This window comes from Myotis yumanensis, unplaced genomic scaffold, assembly GCF_028538775.1.
Source record: "Myotis yumanensis isolate MYYU_CA2020_CCGP unplaced genomic scaffold, mMyoYum1.0.hap1 SCAF_16, whole genome shotgun sequence".
NCBI lineage: Eukaryota > Metazoa > Chordata > Mammalia > Chiroptera > Vespertilionidae > Myotis > Myotis yumanensis.
The window spans coordinates 42,661,412-42,686,587 of NW_027223767.1; the positions used below are offsets into that span (position 1 = coordinate 42,661,412).

The window sequence follows — 25,176 nt, forward strand, 5'->3', positions numbered from 1 at the left end:
ACAGATTATAGACGGTCTCTCTGTACCTTAGACGCCAATTTTGAATAGCCTCCAGGCAGAGGCAGTTTAACCAAGTGCCAGAGAATAGGCAGAGGCCTGCGGTTACCAGAATGGATTTCCCAGTCTCAGAGACTATGTCTAGACAAGATGTCTGAAATTGACTGGAATTATCAGAAACCCTGTAAGTTCTTGAGGTCTCATTGGCAATTCAGTTTCTTTAAAAATCTCACTGATAATAGCTAGTGAGTCTTAACGCCTATGGCCATCCCCAGACTTGTGAATGCTACCCAGCTCAAGGGGTTCACCACTTGAGGTGTTCTGGTAAAGAAAGAGACGTAATTGTAGTTAGGTAGTTCTGGAGATGGGATTCATATCCAAAGCTCTGTCTCCCAGAAGGGAGGCTTAGCCATTGCTTATATACACTATCTGGTTAATATTAATGTTGATTTCTTCTGTGCCGTTGGCTAAACCTATCTGGTTGGATTTGGGTCAAGCTCATGGGGTTACAGCTGCATCTGCAAAATACCGTGCTACATTTTAACATTTAGCAAGAATAGAACTTAGTAAGAACGGCTCAGACCTTGAGATCTTTGTCCCATTTAACATTATCCTATATAATAAAAGGCTAATATGCAAATCGACCAAACAGCAGAACGACTGGTAGTTATGATACGCACTGACCACCAGGGGGCAGGCACTCAATGCAGAAGCTGCCCCCTGGTGGTCAGTGTTCTCCCACAAGGATAGCGCTGCTCAGCCAGAAGCCCTGAGCTGGGCTCACAGCTGGTGAGCGCAGTGGCAGTGGTGGGAGCCTCTCCCGCCTTGGTGGCAGCGCTAAGGATGTCTGACTGAAGGCATTTTTGTAGGCTGGTCCAGGGGGAGCGGGCCTAAGCCAGCAGTCGGACATCCCCCGAGGGCTCCCAGACTGCAAGAGGGCGCAGGCTGGGCTGAGGGACCCCCGCCCCGAGTGCACAAATTTCATGCACTGGGCCTCTAGTTGTACATAAAATGCATGTACTGTTACACAAAGTGATTGTGCATATTAGTTAAAGCTGGAAAAGCTTTTGCAATAGAATCTTTATGACAACAATGGAATGAGGAAGGTGTGTTCACTTCCAATTTGGGAGAATAAAATATGACTGCCAGTCTATATCCATATCTGAGAAATGCTGAATTAAACTTAAACCGATTCCTTTACTACAGAACTTCTCAGAGCCTTTACTATACTAATGTGACTTGCAATTTTTTTTGAAAATTGTTTGACCACTAAAATATTTTTCATTACATTTTATTAATATCTCACAGACACATCTTCAGAGATCCTGAGTTACTCTCGGCCCTAAGGGCAGGGCTAGATCAGTTGTAGAATCTGCTGACTCCAACGATAACAGAGAGCTTTCCTCAACAACATGTGATGCTCCATTCTGTAGATGACATGGGTCTTGAAGAGTCAGCAACTGGTCTCAAGTCCCTGGAATGCGGTGGCTTGCCATCACACTTATACTGTTTATCATGGCACCTTGGTGTGGGGGTCCAAGTTCAATGCCTGGCATTCTGGAATGTGTCTTTATGGTAGCAAGTCTGATGCCAGGAACACCTTTGTTCTGACAGACAGTGGACTACCCAATGCTCTTTTCTCTCCCTCCAACTGCCTGAATCCCATCCATCTTCCAGACTCCAGATAAGCTAACTCCACAGAGCCTTCCTCAGCTGCCTAGGCCAGGGTGACTTCTCCCTCCTCTGACCCTCTGACCCTGGCTGCCCAATGATGCTAGTGGACTGAACTGAACCAGGCTGCAACCGCCTCAAGACAAGGACCCTGGGTTATTCACACTGTCTGAGTCCACAGGAAGAACCAAGTAAAAATTTGTGGATGACAATGATGCTGGAGATGATGCTTCTGACTGTGAGCAGAAAGACCAGCCTACAACATTGCCACCCAATAACACGCAAGGACCCAGCAGCCAGCCATTCTTTGGACTGAAGATACCAACCCTCTTTCTTGTGATATCTAAGGAAATGATGTGAGCTGCTGTATGTGCAAATGCTTCATAAACAGTAAAGCATCATACAAATAAATAATCATTATTAATATGGTCTTCATTGCCCTGATCAGAGATTGGTCCATTTCTTTTTTTTTAATTAAATCTTTATTGTTCAGATTATTACAGTTGTTCCTCTTTTTTTCCCCCAGAGCTCCCCTCCACCTGGTTCCCACCCCACCTTCTGCCCTTATGCGCCCCCCACCACTGTCCTCATCCATAGGTGTACGATTTTTGTCCAGTCTCTTCCTGCACCTCCCACACCCCTTTCTCCCCTGAGAATAGTCAGTCCATTCCCTTTCTATGACCCTGATTCTATTATATTCACCAGTTTATTCTGTTCATCAGATTATTTATTCACTTGATTTTTAGATTCACTTGTTGATAAATGTGTATTGGTTGTTCATAATTTGTATCTTTACCTTTTTCTTCTTCTTCCTCTTCTTAAAGGATACCTTTCAGCATTTCATATAATACTGTTTTGGTGGTGATGAACTCCTTTAGCTTTTTCTTTCTTTCTTTTTTTTAAATATATTTCTTTATTGATTTCAGAGAGGAAGGGAGAAGGAAAGAGAGACAGAAACATCAATGATGAGAGAGAATCATTGATCAGCTGCCTCCTGCACACCCCCCACTGGAGATCGAGCCCGCAACCCAGGCATGTGCCCTCGGCCGGAATCGAACCCAGGACCCCTCAGTCCGCAGGCTGACACTCTATCCACTGAGCCAAGCCGGCCAGGGCTCCTTTAGCTTTTTCTTATCTGTGAAGCTCTTTATCTGACCTTCAATTCTGAATGATAGCTTTGCTGGGTAAAGTAATCTTGGTTGTAGGTTCTTGCTATTCATCACCTTGAATATTTCTTGAGTCTCAGTGTGCTTTTCTCTTTCCTTCTAGTTGTAGAATTTCCACTCAGCCAGCCTTCCTGTGGTTCTGGATGATGTCCGTTTTGTCTTTTAGTTGTATTTTTGAAGTGGTTGTACGAGGCAGCAATTTCCGGTGTTTACCTATGCCGCCATCTTGGTTTCTCCTGATTGGTCCATTTCTAATGACCTCTAGCCTTTGATCGGTCTTTCCAGTAATTGAACCCATTCCATTTGCCAAACACTCTATATGGTTTATTATGATATTTCTCTTTTTTAGGAGTCCATGTTTTGGTAGCCTGACCACCGGTTCCACTGTTCCAGATGCCCACACCAGTCAGCCTAGCGCTTTCCCGTTGCCCGGGCACCTTTATGTGGAGCATTGGAGATGGTTCTTGAAGTAGTGGAGAGCCAGCTTGAACTGGATCTGGGCATTGGTATTGGCCCGGTACTTGCTGTAGGTCTTCTCCAGGGCAGCCAGCTCCAGGTCCACCTCTGGAGAATGGGCCTGGTGACCTATAATCACGTCTGGGCATGAACCCACAAACAGGCTCCCGAGCCCATCAATAAAGAACTCTGCCAAGACAGGAAGAACACGAGAAAGAAATGTGAGATTGGGCCCGGGATCCAGGACCATGTTCCACGTCTGGAAGGAGAGTCAGGGGGAGGAAACACAATTTATACCCCTGTGGAGGTTCAACCCCAAGCAAAGCCACCTGCCCCAGCTGATTTGGAAGGCCATAAACAAGCTCATTTCTCAGACAGAGATACGCGTAGAGAGGCAGAGAAGCACAGACTGGCTTTCTAGCTGGACAGAACTGTGGACTCCTGGACTGAGGGAATAAGAGAGAAAAGAGAGAGGGCAGTTAACCAGTTGCAGTTCAACAGGAAAGGACTTCTGGAAAATGAGAATAGGAAGCAGGGTGGGGCAAAGGGAGGGGGCAGAGCTGTAGGGAAAGGATGGAGAAGGTATCTCATAAGCCGGAGGCAAGAAATCAAAGAGAGGGTGAACAGGGAGGCAAGAGAGACCATGAGCTCCTTCATTTGGGGCGAAAGGGAAAGGAAACCCACTGTTGTTGGGCAAGTGACCGTGATCAGTGAGGCTCGCCCTTGAAAGAACACACGTCTCGGGTCCGTTCATAGCCCAGCTCTAGCCTCCCCGTCAGCCTCCCCACCTGAATGAGCCACTCGCTGCAGACGGGGGTCGAAGCCAACTCTTAGCAGCCGTTCCGTGTGGGCCAGGAAGAAGTTGACAACGCCACTGGTCACCACGCAGTTGGGAAAGCCGTCCAGGGGCCGGAAAGATCCTGACCGCCGATGAATACAGTCCCCGTTCTCACTCTGCTCCAGCAGCAGCTTAAACTGGAACACGTTGCCAAGCACACTGCCGCCTACCTGGCCCGCGGGCAGAGAAATCCACATTAGAGAACATACTCACCATCCATGTTGCCTCTGCCGCAAAGCCTTACTGGATTGGACTTCAACAAGAATCACACCCTTGAGGGGACTGAAGGCCGCGGTGGCTGCCAGCGTGGGATTGAGTGAGGGGCCGGCGCCGGGGTCTGGGCTGTTACGGCTCCCGGGGAACGGGCCATGCGGGCCGCAAGCCCGGAGCGCACCGGTTGGACCGATGGTGGCCGTCCCCACCGATACGATGTCCGGCCTGGCGTGCTCGGTGAGCGGCACTGGACGCCGTGTACCGCCTCAAGGGCCGCAGCGAGGCCAAGCCGCTGGGCCGCGTGGTCCACGTCTGCAGGTTCTGTCATGTGAAAGTACCCCAGGGGCTCCTCAAAGACCTGTTACCGGGACCAGTGACCCTGGTGATGGCACGCTCCGGGGAGCTCAGTAAGGACCTGAACCCCTTCACTCCCCTTGTGGGCATCCGGATTCCTGACCATGCCTTCCTGCAGGACTCGGCCCAGATGTGTGGGGGGCCGCTTGCTCTCACCAGTGCCAACCTCAGCTCCCAGCCCAGTTCTCTGAATGTGGAAGAGTTCCAGGACCTCTGGCCTCAGCTGTCCTTGGTAATCGATGGGGGGCCCATTGGGGATGGCAAGAGCCCCAAGTGTCGCCTCGGCTCAACCGTGGTTGACTTGTCTGTGCCTGGAAAGTTTGGCATCATTCGTGCAGGCTGTGCCCTGGAAAACACTACGGATGTCCTCCAGAGGAAGTACGGGCTGCTCCCTCACAGGGATCCCGCTGAGACAGGAGGCAGGAGGGCCCAGGGACTGATGCCGGACACACGTGTCTTGTCCGCCAGTGGATGGCAAGGCCTCACTTGAGAGGCCACTGGGGCCACGGCGTCACTGGTCTGACTTTGAAGGCAGTTTATCTTTATGAGCACTGTAACCCGGCCCCAGAAGCTGGTTTAGCTTCACACCTGGGGAAGGGGGCTATAGTTATTGTCTATAATTTCATATGTCAGCCAAAAGCTGAATAGAGACTTTAAGAACATTCCTAGGATGCTCTTCTTCTGATAAGCTTCTTCTCTCCCTCTCTTTTTTTAAAATTCTTGATATGTAATTTAAATAACATTCGGCATCTAGTGAGTGTTGGTGGCATTTAAGGTCCAAATAAACTAGAGTGCCAGTTGGTGCTGTTTAAAGGTCTCAAGTGACCAAAGGCTTGAGTTCTGTGCTCCTGAAGCTGGAACCAGGTTAGCATAAAGACTGTAGAGTAACAGGCCAAACACACTTTCCTCTGAACCCGGGGCTGGTGGAGCAGCATGCTGCACTGCCTGGCAGAGGGTTGTCGCTCTCTACTAACGGTGGGAAGTCAGCTCGGTTGGCAGGGAGTGGGATGGGGGACCCAAATTAAAGAGCATAGGAAAATAAATCTATCTCTTCAGACAGTGCCTTTTTTCTTATTCATAAAATACATTATAATGATACCATTGTTAAACCTAGTGTCCACTCAGCAGCCTTTATCTGCATTCATATGTATACCATGTATTAAACATAGTTATTGTTGGGCAAAAAAAAAAGAATCACACCCTCACCCTAGCCGACTTGGCTCAGTGGATAAAGCGTCAGCCTGCGGACTGAAGGGTCCCAGGTTCGATTCCGGCCAAGGGCACATGCCTGGGTTGTGGGCTCGGTCCCCGGTAGGGGGCGTGCAGGAGGCAGCTGATCAATGATTCTCTCTCATCATTGATGTTTCTATCTCTCTCTCCTCCCTTCTTCTCTGAAATCAATATATATATATATATAAAGAATCACACCCTTTCTCTATCAACCCTTCATGCTGTCCTCCGTTACTCCTGTTGCTATTGCGGCCACAGCCTTCAGCATATATTGCAGGGTCCTTTGATCCTCCATTCCTACTCACCCCAGAAAAATCTCTTTGGTGGGAGCAGAAAGCACTTAACACCAAGCCAAAAGGGCAGACAAATTCTCTGCTTTGCTTACCATACAGCAAGCTCACCCTTTCCATTGATGTTTCTATCTCTCTATCCCTCTCCCTTCCTCTCTCTCTAAAAAAAAATCAATAAAAATGTATTTTTTTAAAAAAAGTAAGTATGGCCGAAACCGGTTTGGCTCAGTGGATTAAGCGTCAGCCTGCGGATTGAAAGGTCCCAGGTTCAATTCCGGTCAAGGGCATGTACCTGGGTTGCGGGCACATCCCTAGTGGGAGATGTGCAGGAGGCAGCTGATCGATGTTTCTCTCTCATCGATGTTTCTAACTCTCTATTTCTCTCCCTTCCCCTCTGTAAAAAATCAATAAAATATATTAAAAAAAAAAAAAAAAAAGTAAGTATGGAGGCAGAAACAAAATTCAAGCACATCTCCTGAGTCCTGGTGTGACACCCTCAAGCCCAGAGTTGTGCTGGCTATTCATCTCCTGCATCAGCCCCTCTCCCTCCCCTTCCTTCCCGCTTCTCTCCTCTTTCTTTTTTCTTTTATTTTCTCCTCTTCCCTCACATACTTTCCTCTCTTCTCTTCCCTTCTCCTCTCCTTCCTTCTCGTGACTGTTTCTACGGGTTGCAACTGGGATCAAACTGGCAACTATCCCTTACCACATCCAGTTCCGTTTTCTCCAGAACATCCACCAGCTTCTCAATCTTGGTCTTGGTGGTGAAGAGAAAGTCATCGTCCACCCAGAGAACATATTTGGTGGTGACCTGAGATATGGCGAGGTTCCTGCCAGCAAACCAACCCTGTAGGTGGAATGAGGTTAGATCAGTGGTTACCATTAGAATAATCACTTGGGCCCTAACCGGTTTGGCTCAGTGGATAGAGCATCAGCCTGCGGACTAAAGGGTCCCAGGTTTGATTCCGGTCAAGGGCATGTACCTTGGTTGCGGGCACATCCCCAGTAGGAGGTGTGCAGGAGGCAGCTGATCAATGTTGCTCTCTCATCAATGTTTCTAACTCTCTATCCCTCTCCCTTCCTCTCTGTAAAAAATCAATAAAATATATTTTTTATAAAAAAGAATAATCACTTGGGGCACTTTCTCAGTTCCCACTAGCCAGACTGCACCCCAGATGAATTAAGTCAGAATTTGTGAGGGTGACTCCAATATACAGCTGAGATGGAGAAGCACTGGGTTAAAGGGAGTCCACGTCTCAGAGACACCTGAAGAAGGAGTGACTTTCTGGATCTAAGATTGAAAAGCCAGGAAGCCCTTCCTCGGCCCTGTGGCCAACGTGGACAGGTTTTCCATCCGATCGAGTCTCTGTGGCTCTCCTTCCATTTCCCCTTATATTGCCCAGGAGATGTTTGGTGGGAGCAGAAAGCACTCAACACCAAGTCAAAAGGGCAGAGCACAACCCAGCATACACTCTGGTATGTACAGTATCTATTTCTTTCTGTGTGTCCTTGGAGGAAGCTGTGGTGGGGAGAGACAGAGAGAGAGATAGCTGCTCCCGCTCGGCTGGAATCATAGAGATGATTCCAGTTGGATCTGCATGTCAGGAATCCTTGGGATGTCAGACACCTCAAATCACTCAGAAGGACCTCAATCAACTTCCACGCCAAGTGTGAGGAAAGGCACATTAACCGCCCATTAATACAGCAAAGTGAGCGTGGCCTGACTTCTCTCTGAATTTGGCGTCAGCAAGGGGGCTCGGAGGAGAGTCCTACCCTTTCCCGCTCCAGGACCCTGCTTCCGTGGGGAGGCCACTGAAGCAGCCCCATCCAGGGTGGGACCTGACTCTGGGGCCCTCTTGTCCCAGGACCCAGGTGTCTCCCATCTGGGAGGGAGGGACATACCTTCCCAAAGGGCATGCTGTAGTACTCCACGTGGCTGTCATTAATTTTCAAAGGCTCCTTGCTGTCATCAGCCACGATCACGGTCAAGTCTGGATAATACTCACGGACACTCCGGAGCATGGTCATGAGCTTGTGGGGACGGAGGAACGTTTTGGTGGCAATGGTCACCAGGTCTCTGAGCTTCCTCTCTGGTCAAGAAAGGGTGGATGTCAGAGCACTGTGTTTGGGGAAGCCTCACTGTCTTAGCTTACATTGTTCTGGTGGGGTTTTTGATGCCACAACCTCTCAGTGTTTATGGGCCTCATGCCTCAGTAGGTGCTTAACAAGGGTTTGTTTGTTGGGTTAGAAAATAAATATATTTATGTATCCCTACGTTTACTGAAGCACTGAGTTAAAGGGAGTCCATGTCTCAGAGACATGGTCTTCCTTCACGGTAGCTAAGACAAGAAAACAGCCAAGGTGTCCTTCACTAGATGAGTGGGTAAAGACAATGTGGTCGTCATATACAATGGAATACTAGTCATCAGCCATAAGCAAAGACGAAATACTGCCATTTGTGACAACACGGATGGATCTTGAGAGTATCGTGCTAAGCAAAATAAATCAGACAAAAAAGTCGAGGACCCTTTGTGTTATCACTCATTTGTGGGATATAAAAATGAACAAACAAGACAAGCAAAAGTTCATAGACACACACAATAGTATGTTGGTTACCAGAGGGATAGGGGTTCAAATATATGGCGATGGAAGAAGACATGACTTTAGGTGGTGAACATACAATACAATACACAGATGATGTATTATCAAAGTGTACACTTAGCTTGGCCAGCGGGGCTCAGTGGTTGAGTGTCGACCTATGAAGCAGGAGGTCACAGTTCAATTCCCAGTTAGGGCGCATGCCTGGGTTGCGGGCTTGATTCCCAGTGCGGGGGTGTGCAGGAGGCAGCTGATCAATGATTCTCTCTCATCACTGATGTTTCTATCTCTCTCTCCCTTCCTCTCTGAAATTAATAAAAATATTTTTAAAAAAAACATTATGGCCAAAACTGGTTTGGCTCAGTGGATAGAGCGTCGGCCTGCAGACTGAAAGGTCCCAGGTTCGATTCCGGTCAAGGGCATGTACCTGGGTTGCGGGCACATCCCCAGTGGGAGATGTGCAGGAGGCAGCTGATTGATGTTTCTCTCTCATCGATGTTTCTAACTTTCTATCTCTCTCCCTTCCTCTCTGTAAAAAATCAATAAAATATATATATTTTTTTAAAAAACATTATGGAATTAGCCCAACGATAAACAGACCAGTGCAAGCTAACAAAGCCCAGATTCAGACTCCTGCACATACGAACCTTGGTATGTGACAGAGCGACAATACAAGGCAGGGAAGAAGAAGGGTTTATATGGTGTTGCTATTCATATACCAAAAAATTAGATCCCCATAATAAGCCACACATAAAAATAACTTCTAGGTAGATCACATATCTAAATGTGAAAGCAATCAGGTACATCTTTGGAAAAATTCAGGAGAATATTTTTCTTGCTTTAATGTAGAGAAGAATTTCTTGAACAAGGCACAAAGAGCAAAACACAGAAAGAAAACAGTGAATCAATTTTATTACACTAATGGATAAAACTTTCATATAACCAGACCCTGGAAACAACATCAGAAGACAAGCCATGGGCTGACGAAAGATCAGGTTCTAGAACTTCATACCATACAGTGTGATAACTTTTATGAAAAAGTTCAAAAATGCCTAAAATAACCACACTATACATCTTTCCCTCTTTAATTTGAAAGTTACCTTTATCACATGGTAAAATTCCAACATGTCTATTTCCGGAATTTCAATTTGGTCCACTGATATATCTATTCATGCTCCAGTACTATTCTGTTTTTATTACTTATTTTTTAAAATATAATATATTTTTATTGATTTCAGAGAGGAAGGTAGAGGGAGAGAGAGTAACATCAATGATGAGAGAGAATCATTGATCAGCTGCCCCTTGCAAACCCCCTAGTGAGGATCCAGCCCGGAACTGAGAATCGAACCGTGACCTCCTGGTTCATAGGTCAATGCTCAACCACTGAGCCATGCCAGCTGGCACTATTACTTATTAAAATGTTATCATTCCTTCGGTCTTTCTCAAAATAAGCACAACCATATAAAAAGTTAAATATAATTAAGCAATATTAGAGCAATGTGTCCTAGAATTGTTTTCCTCCAAACAAACTTGCCAGGAACCATATCTAAACTGTTATTTTGGTCAATTCTCATCTCCATCTTAGGGGACCTGAATTTCACCAATAGCTCTACTGGATGCCACCATGCAGCCCCAGGGCAAGGGCCTTACCTGGTCCAGGGTCATATAACTTGGGTATGACGGGATGGCGAATGGTCACTGGAAACTTGGCTATTGAGGACTTGGACGTCAGACTCACTGGAGGGAGAAATAAGGTCAGGGCGGGCAGCACCATGCCTGGGTCACTCCCCATGCTGCCCCAGGGAAACCCATGCAACCGGGAGTGAAGGTTTGGTAGACAGTGTCCTGGCTGGGGTGAGACTGAGGACCTAATGGAGTGGATGGCATTCTGGCTCCTGATTTGCTGTGTGTCCCTGGGGCCACCTGCTGAGTACCTCCTAAACTCACATTTCTTGCCCTTGTGAGAATCTCCAGGGGTGTGGAGTCACAGAGTCCGGATTACCTTTGACTTTGCCATTGTTATCTGAAATGCCTTGGGTAAATCGCTCAGTCTCCTCCAGCTACAAGACCAGGATAATAATACCTGCCCTATTTTATTTCACAGGCTCATTCGGTCGGGAGAACTGGCTTTTTAGTGTGCCGTCACGGGTCATCTGCCCCATGTTTCATTTCTTTTTGTTCGTGTCCTGGGAATGCATCCTGTGTAGCTAGTCAAAAGAGAAAGGGGTGCCCTAGCCGGTTTGGCTCAGTGGATAGAGCGTCGGCCTGAGGACTAAAGGGTCCCAGGTTCGATTCCGGTCAAGGGCACATGCCCAGATTGTGGGCTTGATCCCCAGTGGGGGGAAGTGCAGAAGGCAGCCAATCAGTGATTCTCTCTCATCATTGATGTTTCTCTCTCTCCCTCTCCCTTCCTCTCTTAAATCAATAAAAATATATATATATTAAAAGAGAGAGAGAGAAAGGGGTGACTGATTCATCCAGAAACGGGCAGGAATTGTTCTCCAGGGAATTCCTGGGGTGGAGCTTGGGGGGGGGGGCGGTGATTGGAAAGGAGGAGTCAAAGCCATGTCCTTTGGACTGGGAGTTTCCCCAAATCCCCTTTCCTGTTAATACCCAGGACAATAAACGGATGCACAGACTGCCCCCTCCTCTACCGCAGCTGAAGTCTTCAGCTTTGAGAGCGATAGAGAATAGGGAGCAGAACCGGATGGTTCCCAGGTGCACAGCATGGAAGACCCGTCCTCATAGAGACGAGGAGCCTCTTCACCTGTCCTTGCCTGGAGTCCCTTCTATGGGGTCAGTAGCAACATGGGGATAGTATTGGGTACAGTGATTTGGAAGGTAGGTGTCTAGGGTTAGAGACAGGAGCAAGGAAAGCATCTTCCATGCAGGCAGGCTTCCTGGAGGAGGAAGACTTGGAGAGGGCCCAGTGGTGTTTTCCGGCTCCCTCAGCATGTTGCCATCCAAGGACAGGATCTCACCCACATCCACCCTGTGGTGCTGGTACACCGTGCTGGTGTAGGTCACGTGCTGGAGGATGAAATTCAAAAGCTTCCGGTCACTGGTCGAAATGGTCAGCTGCTTCTGGCCTCTTCCCTGCACCACACTGTCTGGGAGGTCAGCGAGGGTGTTGAGTGTCCCCAGAGAAGCTGTCAGGGTGACCTAAGGTGGGTGAAGTACAAAGAAGCTAAATGGAAGGAAAGGCACATACCCAACATGGCCTGCAGGGGGCAGAGCATATTAGGGTGAGAGGAGAAGCTCATGGGTGCCCCAGAAGCTAGGGCCTGGCTCAGCAGTGTCCCTGCTCTGTCACAGCAAAGGAGAATTTAGCCCTGGGGCCTGGTGCATTCAAGGGCAGTTCCTTTTCTCTTCTTATCTGTTGGCTTGCAGAACACCATTCTTTTGACTTCAGTTTGCCAACTCCTCCTCTATAAAACCTCCAAATGGCCCTAGCTGGTTTGGCTCAGTGGACAGAGCGTTGGCCTGCAGACCGAAGGGTCCCAGGTTCGATTCTGGTTAAGGGCACTTGCCTGGGCTGTGAGCTCCGTCCCCATTGGGGGGTGTGCAGGAGGCAGCAGATCAATGACTCTCTCTCATCATTGATGTTTCTATCTCATTCTCCCTCTCTCTTCCTCTCCGAAATCAATAAAAGTATATTAACAAAAATAAATAAAACTCAGAATGGAGCTTTTCAGGGCTTGACTCTGCACTCTTTGCCTTCTTATTCTAACACCTTCTTGCTAGAAGATTTCATCCGTTCCCATGGCTTTAAATACCACCCCTCTGCTGAGGGGTTCAACATTTGTGTCTACAGTTCATCTCTTTCTGAGATCCAACTGTCTGGTTGGTTGCCCTGCCAGGAAGCTTCACAAGCAAATCAAACTGGTATCTTCAAAATGGAACTATTGGTTTCTCTCTATAAGCCTCTTCCTGCCTCGTGAATGGCACCTTCATCCGCTCAACTGCTCAAGTCCCCAAGTGGAAGTCGCTGCTGTCCTTCCATTTCCCTCACACCTACAGCCAATCTGCCCTTGACCAGAATCAAACCCAGGACCCTTTGGTCCGCAGGCCAACACCCTATCCACGGAGCCAAACCAGCTAGGGCCTTGCTGAAAGCACTTTAGTCAGTCAATGGATATATATTCTGAGATCCAAATTACAGGCACAGGGGGGGAAAGTTGTGAATAAGACAGATTCCTTGCCTTCAAGAAGCTTATAGTCTACTAGAGGCCTGGTGCATGAAATTCATGCATGGGTAGGGTCCCTAGGCCTCGCCGGCGATCAGGGCCGATCTGTGGGGTGACTGGCGGGGCAATTGCCCCCCCACCCCCCACCCCCCACCCGCCTTGGCTGGCCTGGGGCCTATGGGCTGGGGGCAGCTTGCATCTGCCCCCTGGTGGTCAGTGCATGTCATAGCTACCAGTCATTCCACTGGTTGGTCCCTTTTGGTCAATTGGCATATTAGGCTTTTATTATATAGGACTGGGGAAGAGAGGCCATAAGCATATCACGACGCATATGAGGTAGTTCAGGTACAGATAAGTGCTATAAGAAGATAACAGAGAACTGAGAAAGTGGCAGAAGCAGGTGGCAGAGGGCTTACTGGTAGCTGGGGGTGGGGACAGAGGAGGCTTCTAGCCATTCCAACCTCTGTTTAACATACAGAGGTGAGAAAACTAAAACTACATTTCCCAGGCTCCTTTGTAGTTAGGGCTCTTGATGTGATCTACGTCCCACCAGTTGGATGTACTTGCAGGGACCTTGATTTGGAGCTCTGTTAAGTGGGGAAAGCGGGCAGGGCACAGGGCATCCACCTTGGAGGCACTAGCCCTGGCAGAGGCAGCACAACACAGGAGCCGGAGCCACGGCTGTGGCAGCAGCGTCCTCTCACAGCGGAAGCAGCAGCACCCGCGGTGGCTCAGTGCCTTGGCGCGGTCTTGGAAGGCCTCCCTGGAACTCCAGCCACTCCTTCGACTGGAAAAAGTGGGCCTTGCATAGGCACCCTCCCCTCCCCCCTCACCTCAGACTCGTGTCTGATGCTTCATCTGGATGGGGACTCTGTAAAACCCGAGACCAGCCACCACTGCGGGGAGGGGGCTGGGCAGTGAGCCAAGGACAGGATGCCAAGTGCACAAAGGGACTGGGAAGGGGGGGCTCTTGCCTTATAGATGGGGGCACTGGGTCCATCAAACTGAAGACCTGGAGGACACAGGGAAAAGGAAAACAAAACAAAAAGTCATCTGAGAGGATTCCATGGGCTCTCTGAGGCTCACACCTTCCTGGCTGCCTCCATGTCCTTCCAGAGTCCCTTCCAGTGTTCCCTCCTCCCCAGGGTGTTTGCTGGCAGACTCCCCTCTCCCCAGGGTTCTGCTAGACGCTTTCCAAGGTCCTTCCAGCAGTTCTAAAATCCCTGATGCCACCCTCAGCTTTGAATGGGTGCTGTGAATTAATCCAGTCCCTTCCAGGTATCTGTTACTGAAGGGAAGGAAGCAATGGGTTAATAATGAACCAGCCTGCCCGGCCTACATGGCTCAGAGGTTGAACGGCGGCCTATGAACCAGGAGGTCATGGTTCGATTCCCGGTCAGGGCACATGCCCAGGTTGTGGGCTCAGTCTCCAGTGTGGGATATGCAGGGGGCAACCAATCAGTGACTTTCTTTCATCATTGATGTTTCTATCTCTCTCTCCTTCTCCCTTCCTCTCTGAAATCATTAAAAAAATAATAATAATGAATCATCCATATATGGAGCCCCTAGAGTAGTCAAACCCATCAGGACAGGAAGTAGAATGGTGGTTGCCAGGGGCTGGAGGGATAGGGGAGGTAATGTGAAATAGGTGCAGAGTTCCAGGGGGAAGATGAAAAAGTTCTAGAGATGGATGGTGGTGATGGCTGCAGAACAATGTGAATGTATTCAATGCAATAGAACTGTGCACTTAAAATGGTTAAAATCGTAAATTCTGTTATGCATACTTTACCACAATAAAAAATGAATCATCCAAAGTGTCATATTATTTTTAAATAACTATTCAAAAACACTAACAATGAGCCCCAAGTGTATTTACTTTAGCATCTTATAATATGACTAATTCAAGTTCTCCTTCCAACATACCCTCCTCTGTGGCCATAGGGAACTTTACTAAGCTCACCTGGGAAATTGGCAAAATCACATTTACCTCACAGGGCTGTGCTGCTGGACTAGAGGAGTGTGTAAAAGCTTTTTAGTTGTTTAAAAAACAAATAGTTACTTTACTTCTAGAAAACAGTGCTGCTTGTATCGGGGCCAGAGCCCCCCTCTACCATCAGCTCTTCCTCCAGGATGGGGATGTCAGGGGCCCTGTGTGTGCAGCAGGTACCTAGAGAGCCAGGCCCAGCATAGACACTTCCTTCCTCAGGTCTGATGCCAACCCCCCTGCACCTTCTCCCCGCCTCCACCCTGCATGAGGGAGGACTGGGAGCACCAGTGCAGACCACCCCCCAAGGGGGTCCAAGTAAGCACCCTGGATCAGCCAGACCCTTATGCTGAGGAGCGTTAATTCCTGGAGATGGCCTGCGCTTTGCCTGCTCCCAAGATGCTGTAGGACAGTGGTCGGCAAACTCATTAGTCAACAGAGCCAAATATCAACAGTACAACGATTGAAATGTCTTTTGAGAGCCAAATTTTTTAAACTTAAACTATTAGGTAGGCCAAAACCGGTTTGGCTCAGTGGATAGAGCATCAGCCTGCGGACTCAAGGGTCCCAGGTTCGATTCCGGTCAAGGGCATGTACCTGGGTTGTGGGCACATCCCCGGTGGGAGATGTGCAGGAGGCAGCTGATCGATGTTTCTCTCTCATCGATGTTTCTGACTATCTCTCTCCCTTCCTCTCTGTAAAAAATCAATAAAATATATTTTAAAAAAAACTATTAGGTAGGTACATTGTTATTAACTTAATTAGGGTACTCCTAAGGCTTAGGAAGAGCCACACTCAAGGGGCCAAAGAGCCACATGTGGCTCGAGAGCCGCAGTTTGCCGACCACTGATCTAAACAGTAAGTTCATTATACTAACTTACCCTGAATCTTTCTTGGACTTTGCACCCCAGAGGCCGGGGTCAGTTAGCATTTAAACTACAGCCAGGATATTTCCTCAGCTGTCAGCTCATCTGTCTCATAGCCACTGACGGTTTACAAATTCTGCTTAAGCTATTCAAAAACAAAGGAACCTCACTTGGCTTTCTGATCAACGAGGTCAGTGATTCCCAAAGTGGGCGCTACCGCCCCCTGGTGGGCGCTGCAGCGATCTAGGGGGGCGGTGATGGCCACAGGTGCATTTGTTTTAACTTTTTTTGTATTACCTTTCCATTCTGAGTTCAATAAATAGTTTCATAATTTCAAACTTCAATGTTTCTAATTTACACCTTTCTTTACTATATTTTACGAAAAAGGTAGAAACATTAATACATATATCTTTCTGTTTAATTGCTATTAAAATTTTTTAAAAAATTAATTTCCAGGGGGCGCTGAGTAATATTTTTTCTGGAAAGGGGGCGGTAGGCCAAATAAGTTTGGGAACCACTGAACTCGGTCATCTTTACAGTCTTCCTTAGGCCTTGGTTCCTTCCTATAGTGTGGTTTTGCCAACTTACTACAAAAAACACACTTCTGATGTTATTTTTTCTTAATCACAAAATGGCACTGAGAAGAAATCATGGGCTTGAAAGTTAGTTTAAACAAACAGAAACCCCTACATTCAAATCCCAAGTCCTTGGGCCGAGCCTTGGGCTGCCAATGGGGAGTCTAGGCAATTTAGTCAATTTCTCAGCTTTATCTGAGAGATGGCAATAAATATACCTACCTATCCAAAACTGTCACAAAGAGAGAGCACACAACCTTTTTTCAAAACTTAGAGCTATATTGTTACGTTCGCTGAGGTCAACCCCTTCCAACTCTCCCATCCACACTTGTCTTGTATACTTGTTTCATCTATCTCAGTGATGGCGAACCTTTTGAGCTCGGCGTGTCAGCATTTTGAAAAACCCTAACTTAACTCTGGTGCCGTGTCACATATAGACATTTTTTGATCTTTGCAACCCTAGTAAAACAAAGATTTATATTTTTGATATTTATTTTATATATTTAAATGCCATTTAACAAAGAAAAATCAACCAAAAAAAATGAGTTCGCGTGTCACCTCTGACACGCGTGTCAGAGGTTCGCCATCACTGGACTCTATCTCCTTCCAAAAACCGGCTTCTGCGCATGGGCCACGAAGTTTCAATCGCACTGTACGTGCGCACCCGCACATGGTATTTTGTGGAAGAGCCACACTCAAGGTGCCAAAGAGCCGCATGTGGCTCGCGAGCCACGAGCCGAGGTTTGCTGACCACTGCTGTAGGACACCAAAAAGCTAATTATGTCCTAAGATTCCTTGAGGCTCACAGATATCTGTCCTCTTCGGTGTCATCTCATAGCCCCAGGGAGGTCACAGCTACTAAGGGTGATCTCCAGTGGTGGAAACAGTGATATTAACATTAAATGAAATCATTTCAAACTTTTTGCCTGGTGCTGGTACCCAGCAGGTACTCAATGAATGATTGCTCCCTCTTTTGCTGAAGAAGGAATAGGACAGTTGCCCAAGTCCACTCAGGATGAGGCGGACCTACCTGGGATGGGAACTGTATGCAGGGGCATCACCTCCACCCCGTGGACCGGGTACCCGAAGGGGAGGTTGGGCGGAGCCAGCAGGGGTGGCAGGCGGGGCAGCCCTTCCCTGCAGAGAAAAGGAACTGTTAACAGCTGCCCTGACTCCCTTCCCAGGTTAGTTCTTAAAGAGGTGCCTGTGCCCCCAGCCTTGGCCTGCCAATGGGGAGAAATGGAAAGTAGATTGTAACCATCTCCCCTCCGTCCTCCCCTCCTCCATGACTCCCAGCCTCTTAACTCCACAAACGAACTGAGCAGTTTACAACAAAGCACACAGAAAAACAAAAATCATGACCAGCAAAAAAGAAGAAACAAAATAACCAGACCGTAGGGGCCAGCACAGCTGCAGCAGCTGAACACCGAAGTCACCTGTGGTTTTAATGATTTCATTTAAAGCCACCTGGTAGCCAGGGTATAACGTGATTGTCAGAACTCGGGTCTTCTTAAAGGGGCAAAGGAGACCAATTCCTGAAGGGAAGTCAAACTTTCCCTGGCTCTGCACCAAAACATGAAGTGTATCACAGGAAACTGTGTGTGCGAGTGGTTGTCGTCCCCATATTTTCAGAGCAAACACAGTGATGATTTTCAAATGGTTTTGTTGTTGTAACGACCTTCAGTCAAAGGCAAGTGCATAACACAATCCAGTGAGACTGGCTCTTTGAGGACTAAGGCAGCGGTTCTCAACCTGTGGGTCTCGACCCCTTTGGCGGTCGAACGACCCTTTCACAGGGGTCGCCTAAGACCGTCCTGCATATCAGATATTTACATTACGATTCATAACAGTAGCAACATTACGGTTATGAAGTAGCAACGAAAATAATTTTATGGTTGGGTCACAACATGAGGAGCTGTATTTAAAGGGCCAGAAGGTTGAGAACCACTGGACTAAGGTAACACGGCTGAAATGTAGCCTTGAGGGACCCAGTTTAACCAAAGATACCACCACCTACATTACCTGGGAGAGAGATCAGGCTATTGGAGTGAGTAGTTATGGGAATATGAAAAAGACAACATTTAAAAATGGAGAAGGACCTAACTAGGCAATCAAAACAGGAAATGCAAATTGAAAATAAATATATAAAACATGCTCAGCTTCAATATTACTCAGGGAAAAGTAACTTTAAAAAACAACTACCTTGCCGAAACCGGTTTGGCTCAGTGGATAGAGCGTCGGCCTGTGGACTCAAGGGTCCCAGGTTCGATTCCGGTCAAGGGCATGTACCTGGGTTGCGGGCACATCCCCAGTAGGAGATGTGCAGGAGGCAGCTCATCGATGTTTCTCTCTCATCGATGTTTCTGACTCTCTATCTCTCTCCCTTCCTCTCTGTAAAAAATCAATAAAATATATTTAAAAAAAAAACAAAAAACTACCTTTTCATTAAAGTTTAAAGGTAAGGGCTATGTAAGGTCATCTTGATCTCCCAAGGTTTCAGATTCGATCTGAGGCATATACAAGAATCAACCAATGAAGGCATAAATAAGTGGAGCAAATCAATGTTTCTCTCTCTCTCTCTCTCTCTCTCTCCCTCTCTCTCTCTCTCTCCCCTCTCCATATCCCTCTTTCTCTAAGATCAATACATGAAAAACTTTTTTAAAAGAATGATGTTATAATAAATCACAACAATAATAGTAGGTAATATTTTTGCAGTGCTTCTATATGTCAGGTCCTTTTTGAGTTACTAGTTCTCTGTATGTTAATACAATTCACCTCACAATAAGCCTCTTAAAAATATTTATTAATTAAATTGATTGGGGGGGCATTGGTCAACATGAACATATAGGTTTCAGGTGTGGGTTTCTGCGTTACAAGATCTGTGTATTGCACCATGTGCTCATCACCCAAAGATAAATCTTCTGTCACCTTATATTAGGACCTCCTGCTCCCCCCACAATAAGCTTTGGAGGGAGGCATCTATTATAATTTTTCATATAAGATACTGAAGTGCTATGAGGTTAAGTAACTTGGCACCCAGCTTGTTCCAAAGTTAAAGTCCTCAATCACAAATGCTATTATTTTATTACTAGAGGCCCAGTGCACAAAATTCATGCAGCGGGGGGAGGTGTCCCTCAGCCCAGCCTGCACCCTCTCCAATCTGGGACCCCTTGGGGATGTCCGAATGCCGATTTAGGCCCGATCCCTCACAACTGCCCTTCCCTGCTGGCCCGATCACCCCCAACTGCCCTCCTGTGCCAGCCTGACTGCCCCCAACTGCCCTCCCCTGCTGGCCCGATCGCCCCCAACTGCCCTCCCCTGCCGCGATCCGCCTCCTCCGCTGGGACCTGCCTCCTCTGAGCAAGGCGGCGGAGACACTGGGACTGGCCTCCTCTGCGCTGCACAGAGCTGCAGGACCCCCAGGCCTCACCGCGTAGAGTGGCCGCCGGGCCCCCACCTCTGCTGTGCACATGGCCATCTTGCGGCCATCTTTGTGGCGGCCATCTTGTGGCAGCCATCTTGTGATGACGTCATGCACGAGGGCTTGACACCACCTAGGCTTTTATTAGTATAGATGTTTGATGCATGCAAAGTTTATAAATCTTCATTTAAGGGCTATTTCCTCCATTCTCTTTTCTAGGTTTATTCCTAATAGTTCCTCCCAGGCACCCTTGCAAGAGGGGGAGCTCCCTCCTTCTCTCTTTGAACCCATACCCTCAGGACAAAGTAGAGCCTTTGCTCCCCCTCAGGACCCGAGAGCCCTGGCGGTCTACATTACCTCCTCTGAAAGTGCTCAAATTCCGCCTGTCTCCTCGCTTTCACTGCAGGGAGGTCTTTCTGGCCATAGGCACCCTCAAAGTTGTAGCCCTGGCCTTTAGTTTCACAATGGCACTGATTTTTCGGGAACAGCCTAAAACAAGCAAGAAGACTGTGAATGTGACTGGGTGGGAGGAGGGGCGTTGATGAGTGAGGAGGAACCTGAGACCTTATCCCACATGTGTCCCTCTGAGAAACCGCCTTTCCCAGACCCTCTGTCCTGGAATATTAGCAGAGGCCCCTGACCAAGACCCAGGGAGGGGAAGGAGCGGGGAATGGGAAGAAGGGCCGCTCTCTTGACTTATCCACTGCACCAAACTTCTTTAAACTTGAGAATCACAGAAATGCCAGTGGCATCTCAGCTCCACCAGCAGAGGAGGCTGGAGGGACAAAGAGCTGGCAGTTAAATGGGCCCTCTAAGGTTTTAAGGGACTTGACTGAGTGTTGCAGAGAACAGAGGCTGTGCCCTGGAGACCAAGCCCTCTCCTGGTCTCACAGTAGGGAATCATTTGAACAACCAACACAGGTCAGGAAGGTAGGGGATCATCTGTAAAACGGGCACAACAGAGCAGAGCAAACCACAGGAGGAGCAAGGGAGCTGTCAGACCAAGGTGGGAGAGAAACGCATGCTAGCTCACCAGATTCCATCGTAGGAAAAGAGGGACCGGAGACGTTCCTCGGGTAGAAGCTTTGGCATCTGGGCAGCCGGATTGGAACGAGGGAGCACCGGATCGGGATGAGGGAGCACTGGTTGGAGGCTGAACTCTTCACGAAGGTACATACTTCTGAACATAAATAAAACCAGGCCGAATCCTAAGACTAAGGTGGACATCTTGAGGAGCCACAGCAAGTTATAGCTGTTGGGGCACAAAAAAGCACATTTCATTAAAATCTTTTTTTCTTGATTAGTTATTCAATGCCTTGATGGTCATTTAGTCAACACCCACAGGAATAACTATTTTGGGGTGTAGAGAAGAAGGAGACTATTTACTGCAAATCACTCTGTTGTGACCTAGCAGGGCTGTGAAAACAGCACAGGGCCCCGGCTGCCCTGCACTGGTCTGGTCCGCCCATTCTGCTCCTGCAAGACGTCATTGTATTTCGGCTTCAGCTCCAGCCTGGGAAACAGTCTTGGTGGAAAGGTGCTCCCAGAGCCAGAGGGGAGCTGACTTATACACACTTCTGTCCCCGCCCCTGGTCCAACAGTTCTCCATTTAATACAGTGTTAGTTTTGTAGTATGCAATTATTTCATCAGTAAAAAAATTATGTGCCTCTCATCCCCCTTTTTGTTACATCTTATTTATTCCATCAGCTAATTCTGCCGCATTGACTAGTGCTTTCCTGACAATGTTAAGTGATAGCAGTGGGCATACTTATCTTGTTCCTGACAATAATGGAATAAGAAGCATGATTTTTTGTAATTGCCCTAGAGGCCCAGTGCACAAAATTCGTGCACCAGCCTGCACCCTCTCCAATCTGGGACCCCTCGGGGGATGTCCAACTGCCTCTCGCAATCCGGGACTGCTGGCTCCTAACTGCTCACCTGCCTGCCTGCCTAATCACCCCTAACCCCTCTGCCTGCCTGCCTGATTTCCCCTAACCACCTCTGCCTGTCTGATTGCCCCTAACTGCTCCCCTGCTGGCCTGATCTCCCCTAACCACCTCTTCCTGTCTGATTGCCCCTAACTGCTCCCCTGCTGGCCTGATCACCCCTAAGCACCTCTGCCTCGCCCTGCACTCGGGACCCAGGCTTCCCTCCCTCTGGCCAGCCACAGGCACCCAGGACCCTGGCTGGCTTCACCCGGGCTGGCCGCAGCCACAGGGGACCATAGGCAGGCGGCTTTGCCCAGGCTGCAGCCGCAGGTGCTGGCGCCCAGGACTGCAGGGCAGGTGGCTTGTCCCTCTCCCGGGCCGCAGGCACAGGCACAGGCGCAGCCACTGGCACCCAGGATCGCGGAGGGGGTGGCTTGTCCCTCTCCCGGGGCCAAAGCCTGGCTGGTCCCCATTCCTCTCTCGCAAGCTCATTTGTGCCTGGCTGGTCCCCATTCCTCTCTCCCCAGTGTTGAGTGTCTGAGCATGATGGTGTGAGGGCATGACAACCATTTGCATATTCGCTCTTTATTATATAGGATACTGGGAAATGAAAATGTATTCATTGAGAAACTATTAGAAACAGATTTTATTAGAGTAGCTGGAAGGTGAACCTGGTGGATGGTGCATGCGGGCAGGCTAAATAGCCATCTCAGACAGTGGATAAAGAAAAATTGAATCAGCCCTCGTTGGTTTGGCTCAGTGGATGGAGTGTCCGCCTGCGGACTGAAGGGTCCAGGGTTTGACTCCAATCAAGGGCACATGACCAGGTTTCGGGCTCGATCCCAGTAGAGGGTGTGCATCATTGATGTTTCCATATCTCTCTCCCTCTCCCTTCCTCTCTGAATCAATAAAAAAATATTTTTTTAAAAAGAAAAGAAAAACTGAATTTATTTAAGGGTGGGGGTGGGGGTGAGGGTGGGCTATCCGAAGGGAAAGGCTGCACAGCACCGAGCCAAGGGGACATTGGGTCAATGACAGCAGCACCCAGGAGCTGGAGTTTCATCCTTACATGCAGTCACTGGTGGGAAACTTGTCATCAGTGGGGTTTGGGGGCTGAGCTGGTGGGATTGGAATGAGATGGAATGCAGATGTGCAATCAGATGCCTTCAGGACAGTTTTCACTCCTTGTATGGTCTACCTCCTGGTGTCCAGCGAATTTTTCCTGGTCTTTTGTTCTCCTGTGGCGGGAAGCTTACAAATGGCCGATAAGGATTGTATTGCCCTATAGGCCTAACAGTAGCTAGTTATGAAATAAACATCGTCCCTCCCCTCCACCCCCAGGATCCTTCAGTCCACAGGCTGACACTCTATCCACTGAGCCAAATGGCTAGGGCTCAACGTATTTTTATATCAACATATTCCTATATTCTCTTTTTCTTATTTGCAGTGATCAAGTATTAATTCTGTCTTTGAACAAATAAAGAATTAAGCATTAAGCAAGTCACCTCTACCTTAGGGAAATATAAATAAATGAAGATAAATTCCTTATTCTTGACGAGAATAACTCAATATTGTACTGGTATAACTTCATCCTATATTACTCTATAAATTCAATATAATAATCACATACATGAAACCACAACAGGATTTTTAAAATTTCAAAATGTTTCTATGCCGAACCAGTTTGGCTCAGTGGATAGAGCGTCAGCCTGCGGACTCAAGGGTCCCAGGTTCGATTCCGGTCAAGGGCATGTACCTTGGTTGCAGGCACATCCCCAGTAGCGGTTGTGCAGGAGGCAGCTGATCGATGTTTCTCTCTCATCGATGTTTCTAACTCTCTATCCCTCTCCCTTCTTCTCTCTGTAAAAATTCAATAAAAATATATTTTAAAAAAATGTTTCTAAAGTGTATTGGAAGTAACACATGAGAATAACAAGGAAAATATTACAAATAAGAGGAATGGCTGTGTACCAGGCTGGGCTACCACTACATAATAAAATTATTATAAAGTTATAATTATTAAAAGTATGATGCTGGTTCTGAAATAAGCAAATAAGTGGGTGGAATAAACAAAAAAATGAATATATACAAAAATTTTAGGTGGTTGAAGAGTTCCAGGTTCGATTCTGGTCAAGGGCATGTACCTTGGTTGCAGGCACATCCCCAGTAGGGGGTGTGCAGGAGGCAGCTGATGGATGTTTCTAACTCTCTATCCCTCTCCCTTCCTCTCTGTAAAAAATCAATAAAATATATATTTTTTAAAATTTTAGGTGAAATTTTCACTACTTTGTTATATATTTCTGTAGCATCTGATTTTCCAAAGTGGTATTCAAAAAAAGATAGGTGTATTTGAGGTAATCAAGTTATAGAAGCACTGGCCAATGCCGAAACCGGTTTGGCTCAGTGGATAGAGCGTCGGCCTGCGGACTGAAAGGTCCCAGGTTCGATTCCGGTCAAGGGCATGTATCTGGGTTGCAGGCACATCCCCAGTGGGAGATGTGCAGGAGGCAGCTGATCGATGTTTCTCTCCCATCGATGTTTCTAACTATCTATCTCTTTCCCTTCCTCTCTGTAAAAAATCAATAAAATATATTTAAAAAAAAAAAAAAAAAGAAGCACTGGCCAAAAAACAGACTTTTACTTACTCTTAGTCAAGTTTGACCATGTGATCAGATCTGCCTCAGCTTGGAGTTCTTTTTATCAAACCTGGTTCCAGCTAGGGACAGCATTTTAAAGCAGTCATTAATAGGAATTATGTGGGTAAAGATGGCCAATAAAATGTTCAACAGCTGAATCAACAGATAACAACAAACGTTCTACCCCAGTAAAACTGCACTGTTTTTGTGCCTAAGTGGGGGTGTTAAACTTATAATTGTATGGGTCTGATATTCTAGTTCAGGGGTCCTCAAACTTTTTAAACAGGGGGCCAGTTCACTGTCCCTCAGACTGTTGGAGGACTGGACTATAGTTTAAAAAAAAGACTATGATCAAATTCCTATGCACACTGCACATATCTAATTTTGAAGTAAAAAAACAAAACGGGAACAAATACAATATTTGTATTTGCATGTGGCCCGCGGGCCGTAGTTTGAGAACCCCTGTTTGGACCATATTTGAGAAACCTTCAAGAAAGAGCCAGGAAACCAAGATGGCAGCATAGGTAAACACCGGAGACCGCTGCCTCGTACAACCACTTCAAAAATACAACTAAAAGACAGAACGGACATCATCCAGAACCACAGGAAGGCTGGCTGAGTGGAAATTCTACAACTAGAAGGAAAGAGAAAAGCATACCGAGATTCAGAGGAGCTGCAGTGCGGAAGTAAAGTACAAAGGTGCGGAGGTGCATGCGGAGAGGGCTGGCGGCTGAGGACACGATTGTCTTTTTCAATTGGGAGGGAGTC

The 25,176-nt window shown here is 47.5% G+C and overlaps 1 protein-coding gene and 1 pseudogene across 4 annotated transcripts in view; one reads left to right on the plus strand and one right to left on the minus strand.

The window, feature by feature from the left end:
* Positions 1-2,224: 2,224 nt before the first annotated feature.
* Positions 2,225-25,176, minus strand: part of B4GALNT2 (beta-1,4-N-acetyl-galactosaminyltransferase 2 (SID blood group)) — a 28,002-nt gene continuing 5,050 nt past the window's right edge. For 2 of the 4 annotated variants that reach the window (XM_070393778.1, XM_070393779.1), the window contains exons 2-11: positions 20,877-21,095; positions 20,201-20,332; positions 17,453-17,559; positions 13,972-14,009; positions 11,792-11,972; positions 10,461-10,547; positions 8,115-8,302; positions 6,919-7,059; positions 4,079-4,298; positions 2,225-3,479 (exon numbers count right to left, since the gene is read on the minus strand). In XM_070393778.1, coding sequence (XP_070249879.1) covers positions 3,274-3,479; positions 4,079-4,298; positions 6,919-7,059; positions 8,115-8,302; positions 10,461-10,547; positions 11,792-11,972; positions 13,972-14,009; positions 17,453-17,559; positions 20,201-20,332; positions 20,877-21,095 — 1,519 coding nt within the window. In that variant the 3' untranslated portion in view covers positions 2,225-3,273. Of the gene's footprint in view, positions 3,480-4,078; positions 4,299-6,918; positions 7,060-8,114; positions 8,303-10,460; positions 10,548-11,791; positions 11,973-13,971; positions 14,010-17,452; positions 17,560-20,200; positions 20,333-20,876; positions 21,096-23,528; positions 23,589-25,176 lie in introns of those variants that run through there. The other 2 variants (XM_070393777.1, XM_070393780.1) reach the window with 2 other exon arrangements.
* Positions 4,347-5,185, plus strand: LOC138994540 (threonylcarbamoyl-AMP synthase pseudogene; annotated as a pseudogene).